General features: G+C 41.6%; 1 protein-coding gene across 4 annotated transcripts in view; it reads right to left on the bottom strand.

The window, feature by feature from the left end:
• MLLT6 (MLLT6, PHD finger containing) overlaps nucleotides 1-12,581 on the bottom strand; it is a 139,962-nt gene that overhangs the window by 91,627 nt on the left and 35,754 nt on the right. For all 4 annotated transcript variants that reach the window (XR_014494094.1, XM_083376275.1, XM_083376274.1 and 1 more), the window contains exons 3-5: nucleotides 4,109-4,163; nucleotides 2,469-2,578; nucleotides 1,346-1,449 (exon numbers count right to left, since the gene is read on the bottom strand). Coding sequence is in view for 3 of the 4 variants with exons in the window: in XM_083376275.1 (XP_083232401.1) it covers nucleotides 1,346-1,449; nucleotides 2,469-2,578; nucleotides 4,109-4,163 (269 nt within the window). In the remaining variant the exon portion in view is untranslated. The remainder of the gene's footprint in view (nucleotides 1-1,345; nucleotides 1,450-2,468; nucleotides 2,579-4,108; nucleotides 4,164-12,581) is intronic.

Below are 12,581 nucleotides of genomic sequence, written 5' to 3'. Positions count from 1 at the left end.
TGATTTCCCTAACTCACTGATTCAATTTTCCTTTACATAACTTTAAAGAAGTTATGTAAATAAAATAAATAATTTACTCCACACACCTTCTCATAACTACCCTAATAACAGAACCATCAGGCCTGAAATGTTTACAAGGCAAGCTGTTAAAAAAATACATAGATCTCCTTGTTCCTCATGTCCTGATTTGTAAATAAATATCTGAGACTTGTGGTACTATTCATTATGTAACAACTGATAACATCAGAGAGAAGACAGAAACTATTCAAACTGCCATCTTATAGTATATGCTGGTGGAGTATATTCTAATGTTTTAAGAGAAATAAATTAATTAGCAATAAGGAGATTTATTTGGTTTGTTAACAGTTAACTATCCTTTTCTATGCTATTGTTGATGCAAAAAAAGGATATGGCAAACAAAAAAAGATTCCATTTTTTAATTGCCCAAATTGAGCTCTGTTCTTAAAGTGGAGCTAATCCACTTTTTCAACAACAAAAAAGTTAAAAAAAAACTCTAGAAGGGTTATATACATTTCTGTTGGACCCTGTCCTTTATCAAAAGATTACTAATTTATGCCTTTTTTGTCCTGAAGTCTATTTCTTTATTGAATAAGAAATCTGTCAGTGAAGTTGGGCTAGGAATTGGGCCTCTCTGGGTCATATAAAAAAGCAAGGACAGGATAAGATTTATGGAAGGGAAATGGAAGGCAAGGGTAGAATGCATATTTCCCTTTGTCTTCCATTGTTTTCTCCCTCTTGGTCACTTTCCCAAATCATGTTTAGGCCAACTAGATGAGAAATGTAGTGCAACAGTGAAACAGTCAAGCAGCATTAAATATTCTCCTGCTTTATTCTCTCCCTTAGGAATGTCATTCCTGCCCTTTTCCCCATCATAATTCTTTTAAAAAAATACTATTTAAAATTTTTGCTTCATATTTGGTGCAAAGGCAATGGATGTGTTATTTAAAATGAAAGACTGAAAATTAAATATTCAAAATGGTGGCCATCCCAATTTCAGATTTAAAATAAATATGGAAATTTGTGATTTTCATTGGGTGAATAACAGGATGTTGGGAGGGCAGATTGATGGAAAATGGGCACAATCTTTTCCTCCATTAGAAGTATTCTTTTAAAGATAACTGAAGAGGAGAAATAAGCTAGAATGAAAACATCCATAAAATGTTCAGGTTTCAGGAAGAAGCTACAATCAATCAGAGGAATTCTTCATCCTTACTAGTTAAAAATATTTTATTGATTCATAAAAGTGATGGAAGAAACTAAAAGGTTGGGGAACAGAAACTGGGGTGGAACAAAGTGATTTTGAAATATATACTTATGGACTCACCAGGTAACATGGAAGGCTTGCCGACAACCATGACGATTGCAAGTCATGCAGGCTCCAGAAGCTGCTTTGCTCTCCCTGCCCTGTTCTTCACAGATGTAACAAGTCTGCAACAAGAACAACAGGACTTCATCTGCTTTTCTAATATGCCTCTCAGTGGAGATCCCAAAATGCAATTTTATGAATGACATTGCTTGGCAATATATAATAACTTAGGACAGGGTAGCTTGGTGTCCTTCAAATATAGGGGCTACAGAATTCATAGTCAATCAGGATGATCTCTGAAAAGAGTCTGAGAACAATAGCTCATAATATTATCAGATAGTAAGATATTTATTATGCTGGAACAGTCTACAGAGGCTTTGGTTCTGCATCTCTGGAGATTTTTAAGAGGTAGGATAGCTACTACTCAGGGATGATTTAATTGGTTTTCTTCTGGCGGTGGGGTGGGGGTGGGAATCTTGTGGTTCCTTCCAATTCCATAATTCTGTAAGCAAGATGCAGCTATGTGTGTGTGTGCTTGTGTGTGAAAGAGAGAGAGAGAATAACATTATTCTAAGCACATGGGAATGGAATCTTGATATCTCCATGTGTGCAAGGGGAAGACTTAAAACTTCCACTTCTACTTTTCAAATTTGTTCTTCCTTGTATTTTCTTCATGAAAATATAAAAGAGAAAGAAACACATTTTTTTTTAAAAAAAACTTGCAATGCAGTGGGAAGGGCATAACATTTTGTTAAGTTACTTGGTCTTGTCTGGGTTTGGAAGCTAAGCGGAGTTGAGCCTATGAAGTGCTAGAATGGTAAACTATTAGAAACTATTAGATTTGTAATGGAGACTGAGAAGTTGGAAAAAACAGCCCAGAAGGAAGCATTGAGAAACCAAGTTTGTTCTATGACCCAGAAAATTCATAGATGTTTCTATATGGTCACAATTGACACCATAAGGGGAAATCTCTGTTCATTTTTATTGACACAGGATTGGGCACCCACACTTTAAAAAAGGTAGCAATGTAAATAAACTATAGGGAAACTGTATGCTCCAGTATTTAATTTAATACATGAGCTGGCTCCAAGAGTTCAAAGTAGAGGTGGGTTAGGTAAGTTGTGATAGATCTCTCCTTTACCTTGTTGAAGCGGTCATGGGGCACATACTGGAGGACAATAGGCTCCATAGTGAGAACATTCGCAAACTGCACTTCAGGGATATACAGAGCACAGACAACATGGGCCCAGCCTGGATGCCAGAAGGACAAAAATGATATGGAGAAAATAAGGAACATCAGAAAAAGGCATCAATCAAACCATAATTGGTTTAGGTTTTCTGTGTGGGATCAAGCTTTTATGCCCTGATTTTCACTCAGGCAATAAAATTACATTTTCCAGACCACAAGTGGGGCCTTTAATGAACCAGTTTCTCCAAATTGAGCCAATTATCTCTATAGAGGGAACACAAGATTGGGTTAAAGACTTTTAAGTGTTCTCCCACGTGCTAATTATTGGTGCACAGGCTATTTGTTTTCTATATGGAGAAAAAGATGTAGCCCAAATCTAGTTCAAAATATATAATCCTAACAAGAGAGATGATCGGGGCTTTGAATTTGACCATTAACAGTCCACACCTGGAGACTCAACAAACATACAGCTTACCGGATTGTAGTATTTTCTCTACCTTTGTGAGAAATACTGTATTTCTATTCAAATATGCATTCACAGCTATAGATTAACATTGTAATTCTATGATGCTGTAGATGCCTGAACTAGCAATTGACTTGATGATATAAAAACCCGAATAGAAGATTGACATCCTCTTTTTCTTTTGATAATATAAAAGATTTATTGTCACAGTGAAAATGACATCTTTGTTGATTCCTCTCTGAGATTCCAAAGCAGTCATAATTTCTTTTTCATGCTTCCAACTTTCATTTGTTCACAGTTCTAAGGGAACCTTGATTAATCTAAAAACTTCCTGGAAAAAGCGGCGTTGGGTGAACCAAAAATATACTCATTATTATTTGTAATGGTGCTCAAGTGAGACATAACTTCTTATGTTCTGGGATGGAGTAAGCAACTGTCGGTATTGTCATTTCATAATAATGGAGTTGGCAAGCATTTGGAATAACTGCTGCAACAAGCATAAAACTTTTGTTACAGGCATTGTATTGACTGTGAATAGGTTTCCAGGTACAAATCCAAATTGCTGGTTTTGACCAAAAATAATTTGATTTTCAGGTACCTACAGGATAATCAACTTCAAGACTACATCTGTCTTATATGGGCCCTCTGTGGATATCTGAGGGGATTTCCCCTTGGGAAATTTTGGAGAGAGTGAGAAATGTTTTTCAGGAATCGCATTCACCCTTTGGAAAACTTTTGCCTTAAGAGAGCTGGACAGAACTTTTGCCTATGAGCTTCAGAAATCTAAAATAAGTGGAACTATTCTGAAGGGCACTGGATGATTGAAATCCAATCATGGTATGCCTCTTAATAATGACCTTAATACTTCTGCTGGATTTGAATTCTTTTCCTTATTTTTTTGGCCTATTTTTACTTATAGTAACCAAATTTATATGACCATCCATCTCACAGACAAGTGACCCTTATTACTCTGCTACTGTTTTGATTTTGATTTTAACTTCACATGCCACAGTCGTCTTGATTTGTGGCAGAAGGAAAAGTTGTAAAAAGTAGCTCAAAAGCAAATATTCCTTGTTTAGACTGAGAAATGGTGTCTGGACTGCCCTGCTATCTTCAAAAGTAAGCTCACCTCCACTATCAGTCCGTTTCAGCGCTCCATCTTTATGAGGACACAGCTCACACCTCTGTACATTCAAAAAAATAAAAATAAAAAAGACCCAAGATTAGCAGTGATACAGAACTTTCAGGGTTCCAGAAAGTTACAATTCTCATTATTCTTGATCAGATAGAAAGAAGAACATCCAAAGTTCTTCTTCAGTGCAGCTCTTAGTTCTTCTATAAACATGAGAAAATTGGATGAAAGTATATTTTAAATCACACATTTTAGAGAAAATTTGCTGGAAATTAAATTCAAAAGATTATAAAAATTAGATACCTACTTAGAAATCAAACAGATTTTAAAATAAAGAATATGAATAAGATATTGCTTGAAAAAAATATTATTTTCAGCACTGTGACAGGTAGATCTTCAACCAGAAAGGTTATGGATAATTTTTTGCTTTTAGACATACTCTACTTTTCAACTTTTTTACCCATTGTACCACTTTTAGGATATGGCAACATCCGAGTACCACAGTCGCCTAGCAAGGTGTCAAAAACTTGATGACCAAAAAAAAAAAAGGAAAAAAGTGATGAAGTACAAGTAGTCCTCGACTTACAACAGTTCTCTTAGTGACTGTTCAAAGTTACAATGGCACTGAAAAAAGTGCCCCCCAAGCCACAGCCGAGCAGGACACCCGCCTACCCGCCCGGTGGCACTCTTCCTCCTGTCCGAAGTTTTCATTGTTGTGAGCTTTTTTGTTGAGGATTGGCAGCGGGGGTGGGGTAGGGGGTGTTTGGTTTTTACTCCCCCCCTTTGCTGGGTGGTTGCAGCAGGTTTTGGTCAGTACATATGACCCTGGGACACCGTGACCGTCATAAATATGAATCAGTTGCCAAGACCCTGTTGATGCTGCAACATTCCAGCTGATTGGTGCTTCTTCTGGGCTCAACAGAAGCGCCAGGATCAGTGCTGAGCTCCAGCTGGAGGCTGGCGCTGATCCTGGCTCTTCCGCTGAGCCCTGACAGCCCTGCAGCTCCAGCCATCTCTCGCTCAGGCTTCTGTGGTGCTAACACCAGTTCAGCTCATTCCCCTCCCCCACTACCACTTTTCGAGGATGGTCGCATACCACCTGCTAGATGCCAATGTACCACAGGTGGTACCCGTACCACTGGTTGAAAAGCCCTGCTCTACTCCTTACTTGCATCACAATGTGCCCCTAAAACTATCTAAACCTGAACACGTTCTTATTTTGTTAATTCTGCAATATTTTAATTTGACTCAGTTTAACACAAGGGATCAGTATTAATTGAGCAAGGATCAATGTAAGGCAAATAAATTTACTCTTTGAACTGTCGTTCCAGAATTTGTTTCCTTATCCTTTGCCTTGATCTTAGCCACAATGGGATGGTTCTCAGATTGTACATATATGGATCATTTGATCCCTGCCTCAAAAGGGAAAAAAAACTATAGGAAAAGTGACAGGTTTAGATAGGGCCTAACCAGCCTGTATACACATTGAAAGAAAGGCCAAGAAACGAATGGGAGGTAGATTTTTGGGGGCAACTTTCATTGAATGATTATTGAGGAATTGGATTTAACAAATTAGGCCTGTTTCTCACAAGGATGTGCATGTCTCTTGAGATACAGCTGGAAAAAAAGAGGAACAAGAGTCAGGGGTCAGTGTATGGTAGGTGGATTCACATCAAGAAATTTGCAATTGAAAAGACCTTTCCAACCTCTCTGCTTCAGATTATTAGGAAAAAACCGTAAACATGAAGGGTGAAACACTCTGCCAGCCAGCCAGCCAGCTCACCCATCCACTCCTTGCTTAAACAAGACTATAAAACCCATCCATAAATCTCCTCACATTTCCCAGGAGTTGCCTTGTAGTCAATCCAGTTCCCAAGGACAGGAGTCAATTAATTTATAAAGCAAACTGAGCTTAGTCTAATGGAGCCAAACATTCCCAAAGGGGCTTTGGGAAGACAATGAAGAATAAAAGTTCCTACAATTTTTAAAAACAGCAGCACCTTGTTAGTACCACTTGATACTTGGAATATTAAATCCAGTTTTGGTCGCCACAATATTAAAAAAACGTTGAAGCTCTAGAACAGGGGTGTCAAACTCAATTTCATTGAGGGCCACATCAGCATTGTGGTTGCTCTCAGGGGGCTGGGTGGGTATGGCTGGGTGGGCGTGGCCTACTGGGTGGGCATGGCCAGAGTGCGTATGGCTTACTGGGTGGGTGTGGCCAGCTCTACATCGTTCACATCAAGGGTGCCTATGGGGGCCTGGGCAGGAGTGGGACAGATCTGAGGATCTCTCACTGAAGGAGGGTCTCTGGGCCAGGGCCAAGGCAGTGGGGGGCCGTTCCCTCACTGTTTCCAGGATGGCTTCGTGGGCTGTATGAAACCACTTCGTGGGCTGGATCTGGCCCCCGGGCCTTGTGTTTGACATGTCTGCTCCAGAAGCTCTTTGTTGCAAAGAAGAGCAACAAAGATGATTAGGGGACTGGAGGCTAAAACATACAAAGAGTGGTTTCAGGAATTGGATATGTCTAGTCTAGTAAAAAGAAGAACTAGGAGTGACATGATAGCAGTGTTCCAAAATTTGAGGGGCTGCCACAAAGAAGAGGTCAACTTATTCTCTGAAGCACCTGAAGGCAGAACAAGATGCGATGGATGAAAATTAATCAAAGAAAGAACCAACCTAGGAGAAATTTCCTGACATTTAGAACAATTAATCAGTGGAATGACTTGCCTCAAGAAGTTGTGAGTGCTCCAACACTGCAGTTTTTTTTTACGAAGAGACCAGACAACCATTTATCTTATGGGTTTCCTGCTTGAGCATGGGGTTGGACTAGAAGACTTCCAAGGTCCCTTCCAATTCTGTTAATCTGTAATCTTGGATTTATCACATCTGGAAACTATCTATTTCTGACATTTATGATACAGCTGTAGATATTCAGAAGTAAGTAACATCTCCCTAAGCATTCATGCCCATATTGTTACTTCATACATCATGTTACTCAGCTTTAGCCGGCAAAACCGATGCTGTGGAGTGATTCTTCCAGCAAAACTACACTTGAGCTTAATTCAAGATTCTCTGTGGCTAAGAAACAGTTGGTATTGCCTAAGCATGTAGGACACAAATTGACTGTGCTGATTTGGAAAAGGAGGGTGGGTGATGCTTCAGTAGGATTTAACAAAAATGGATCAAAGTTATTCTATAGCCTGCACTGTCTGGGCTGATGTACTCTGCCCTCTTTTCCTGCTCCTTCTCTGGATAAAAAAAGCCAAAACATTTCTGAAAATAGAGTTAAAGAACCATTTCATAGGGTATTTCTAAGTGAAGTTTGTTTTGTGCAGAAAGCAAAAAATGAATTAAGGAAGCAGAAAATGAATCAAGACAAATCCGTATATTGTTTTTTATACAATAGTGGGAACACACACAAACACACCATAGTGATTTATAATACAGATAATCTTTAGTGAGTTCCTCATTTAGCAACAGTTTGCAATTACGATGGTGATGAACAAGTAACATTGCAACCAATCCTCACAGGTCTGTAAAGCAGAGAAGAGGTCAGATAAAATCATGAGCATAATCATACTGTAGTTTCACTTATTGACTCTGAGTTGCTGATCCAATTGTGGTCAGTAAACAACGACTATCTGTGCTTGTTTTATATAGAATCTAATAACCAGAAGTAACTGCTATAACCCTATGGTGTAATGCAGAATTTTTCAACACAAGAATGAACCTGGATGAAATTTCATGAGAGATTAAGGGGAAATAAATAAATAATACCTCTCAAACACAGCTAATTTTCTCTCAGTAAAGTTATATTCTTAATCAGGGGTTCCAGAATTTATTTATAATTAGTAGGTTTCGTTGCTGAAGAAGTTGAAAACCTCTGCCCTAATGCACTAAATTTATTTTGAAATTGTGTTTCTGTTATATAACAAACAGTAAAATACCTTGTTTTATTTGGTTAGCTGACTATTTTTATAAACTAAAATTTCTAAGTTGTTCACCATGGCTTTGTTTTACATGGCTTTGTTTCGTAATGCTTTTGATAAAGGATTTTATCTAAAGTAATCTGGCTCACAACATATATACACATTTTCACTAGCACTTGGAGTATTTTCTTTTTCTTGAAGCTTGCATTGTGCAAACATTCAGCTTATTTCATGGAATTTTATTTGTGTGCATATCCAGGGGAGGGGACAAAATCCAAACAATGCTAGTTTCCATTTGTAACCTTGTAGATGTTCACTTTTTTTCTTTTTTCCTTCTTTGTACCACATAAGCTCTATTAATTGAGGAAAGATGAAATAACTGCAGAAAACATGTTATTTCCCTTAACTATGAGTACTTTTTGAAAGAGCTTAACACTTGAGCTCTGTAAAAGATAAAAAAGCTGCATTTAAAATCATTTATAAATGGTACACATTTATACCAATTTATATCAATAATTATATCAATTATTATAAACAAACAAATAAACAAAGCCAGCAAAGTCCATATTTTGGATATAAAGAACCATTGGTTTGAAGGAGGGGTAAAAGAGGCCATTTATGTTAACACTGAGCAGCTCTCTTTCAATAGATTCCACCCCCATTTGCACTCTGATACGCGTGACCCTGAGCACACAGATAAAACCCAAGTATCCTAAAAAGTTCTTAGGGAGAGTGCTAACTACCAGATGACTACAAAGAAATATCCTTCCAATCCCAACCCCTCATCATGTCAGAACTAATCCTTCCATTGCCTCCACCATCCTGCCGGAATTGATGAAGCTTCTTGGATGAAAAACAAAATGTCTTCTTCTTCTTCCTCCTCAAAGAAAAAAAAACAGTACAGTTGCTGTATTATATCTGTAAACAGCTTTAATATATATAAGTTAAACAAGTTAAACGGTTATACGATGAGAGAAAACAAATCTGACAGGAGAACACGCGGGAACTTTGACAGCTGTCAAAGTTCCCCGCACGGCGCAGGCGCAACCACTGACAGCTCGCGGCTGTCAAAACACCGAGCCATACGGAAGCCAGAACTGTCAAGAACAGACGACGCAGATTGGTCCGGATAGACGCGGCGCCAAAATGAACATTCCTGATTGGCCCTCACTGACAGCTGCCGGCTATAAAAGCCGGGCAAGTTATTCTGTTTTTGCCTTGCTCTAAATAAACCTTTAGTTAAATAGCCTGTCGTCCCGAGTGGTCCTTCGGCTACTTCACTGGCGACGAGGATGGGATCGCTCCTGAGCTGAAGTCACGGCCGAGGAAGAGAGTTCCCGGCCAGAGCTGTCACTGGAAGTTTTAACTTCCAACGGAGCGAGACCTAGGACCGGACGACATGGCAAACTTCGGGCGTGTGAGGGAATTCGATACCCGCCATCCCGAGAGATGGCAATCACACCTGGGGCAAGTCGAGGGATTTCTCCTCGTCAGCAAAATCACCGACGACAGAGCAAAGGCTGCTGCTCTCCTATACATCAGCGGACCCCCAGTATACGACGCTGCCGTCGGGCTGTTTAGCCCGGTACCCATCACCGAGGTCTCCTACGCAGACCTGGTAGACCAGCTTAGTAAACATTATATGCCGGCCCGCTCAGAACTGTACTGGCGGGTACAATTCGCCCAGAAGAGACAGCGATCAGACGAACCGGCAAATGATTTCATCGCTGGGGTCAGACACGCCGCAAGGAACTGCTGCTTCCCTGACCTAGAAGACCGCATCAGGGACCAGGTGGTGATCGGGTTGAGGGACGAGCGTCTACAGAAGAAGCTGACATCCAAACCAGACATGAGCCTGGCAGAAGTGACCCAAGAAATCATGGCCTACGAGTATAACCACAAGAAGAAATCGACTACCACGACCCCAGAGAGCCCAGCGACCGTATACCAAGAGAGCGCAACGCTCAGCGACAGCGACGAGTCGGTGGACTTCACGGACGGGGAAGCCCTACAGCGCAGAATGGAACGCAGACAACAGAGTAGAAGCAACACATCGGATCGCCGAAGAACCAGGAACCCCCCCCGCCACCGCCGCGTTACGAGCAACGGGCCGCCTGCGCCAGCTGCGGGGGCAATCATGCCCGAGGAGGCTGCCGCTTCAGAAACGCTAAGTGCCACAATTGCGGGAAGACCGGCCACATCAAACCGGTGTGCCGCAGCCGGGGCCGCGACAACATCAATGATCTGGAGGCCAATTCCCCAGGTAGGCCAGCTACCCGGGTCAACAGAAAAAAAAAACGCCAGGGGCCCTAGTAGAAACAATTGACAGGGTACACAGCCTGAGCTCAAAGGTGAGGATCAGGGTAAAAATTCAGGGAGTGCCCTGCCTCATGGAGGTGGATTCCGGGTCAGCAGTCTCCTTAATTTCATTTGAGACATATCAGGAGATCTGCCAACAAAGCAAGGGAAAAATTCCCCTGAGGCAAACCCAGGTCCACCTAGCAGATTTCCAAAAAACCCCTATTCCTCTGGAAGGGAGGGCTAGGGTAGCCGTGGAGTACAAAAAATTCAAGGGCCCTTTAGAAGTTCTAGTGACGCCAGGGAACCGCACCAACCTGATAGGGCTGAACTGGTTCGGCCCTCTAGGGATCGCCATAACGGGAGTAAATACAGTCCAATCAGCTAGCCTCGAAGCCGTTTGCAACAAGTATGCAGACGTCTTCGATGGCACGCTAGGAAAATACACCGGTCCCCCCATCTCTTTACAATTAAACCCAGCAATTCAACCCATAAAGATAAGAGCTAGGAGAGTACCCTTTGCCCTTAAAGAAAAAATTGAAAATGAACTAGAACGCCTCATAGGTCTCGGGGTGCTCGAACCTACGGAGGGGGGAAGCTGGGAGACCGCAATAGTCACTCCGGTTAAACCTAACGGGGAATTAAGATTATGCGCGGACTATAAGGCGACCCTCAACCTAGCTCTCAGCCCCCATGCTTACCCGGTGCCAGCGGTAAGGGACGTATTTGCTTCCATCCGCTCCGGCGCCATTTTTGCCAAACTCGACCTCACGCAGGCGTATTTGCAACTGCCTGTCACAAATGACACCGCGGAAGCCCAAACAATTGTCACCCACCGCGGTGCCTTTAAAGTAAAAAGGCTCCAATTCGGCATATCGGCAGCCCCGGGTATCTTCCAGGGTATCATGGAGAAAACCCTGAAGGGAATACCCGGGGTCTGCCCCTATTTCGACGATGTTCTCATCGCCGGAGAAAATGAAGCAAATTTAGCTGACAGACTGTCAGCTGTGCTGAGCCGGCTCAGAGAAGCCGGTCTCAAACTTAAACGGGAAAAGTGCTCCATTGGAGTCACATCTACAGAATTCATTGGGTACAAGATAGACGGTCAGGGCATCCACCCCACCACAGAAAAACTAAGGGCTATTCAAACAGCACCAAGCCCAAGGAATAAACAAGAACTCCAAGCCTTTTTAGGATTATTAAACTTTTATCACGCCTTCCTTCCCCACAAAGCCACTATCGCAGAGCCTCTGCATAGGCTCCTGGACAAAGGAACTGCCTGGTCCTGGACCAAAATACATGAAAATAGCTTTCAATCATTAAAAAAGATTATATGTAACAGTTCAACAATCACCCTTTTCAGAGAAGACACACCAATATGCATCGCTTGCGATGCATCTCCCTACGGGATTGGGGCAGTGTTAAGTCATTTATACAAGGACGGCACCCAAAGACCCATAGCCTTTTATTCACGCACTCTGTCAAAAGCAGAAAGAAATTACGCACAAATAGACAGAGAAGCCCTAGCAATAGTCGCAGGGGTTAAAAAATTTCATGACTACCTCTATGGGAGACCCTTTACCATATTCACAGATCACAAACCCCTACTGGGAATATTCACGTGGAATAAAACAACACCTCAGATTCTCTCACCGAGAATTCTACGGTGGTCCACATTCTTATCTGCCTATTCTTATCAGTTAATACATAAACCAGGGAAGGAATTAGGACACGCAGACTGCCTCAGCAGACTGCCAATTCAAAGCAAGGACCCAGACCCGGCCCCAGCTGGGCTGATTCTAGCAATCTCTCAAATTCCAGACTGTCCCCTCTCTGCAAAGATTATAGCTAACAACTCAGCTAAGGACAAAATACTCAGCAGAATTCTCAGGTGGGCCACAACAGGGTGGCCAGCTCAAAACCCACACTCCCAATTCCAGCCATACTTTAACAGGAAAAATGAAATATCTTCACATAGAGGATGCCTGCTATGGGGAAATCGAGTCATAATACCTAATAAAAACATAAATCAAACATTAGACATCTTACACAAAGGACATCCAGGCATTGTCAAGATGAAAGCTATGGCCAGAAGTTATGTCTGGTGGCCTGGCATAGATAAAGAGATAGAAAAATATGTGGGAGGGTGCTACACCTGTCAAGCAACACGAAACGAGCCACCCCAAGCACCAATTCACAAATGGGAAACTACAAAAAACCCATGGTCACGCATACATTTA

This window comes from Vipera ursinii, assembly GCF_947247035.1.
Source record: "Vipera ursinii genome assembly, chromosome: Z".
Classification (NCBI taxonomy): Eukaryota; Metazoa; Chordata; class Lepidosauria; order Squamata; family Viperidae; genus Vipera; species Vipera ursinii.
This window is presented reverse-complemented; position numbering and strand designations above follow the sequence as displayed.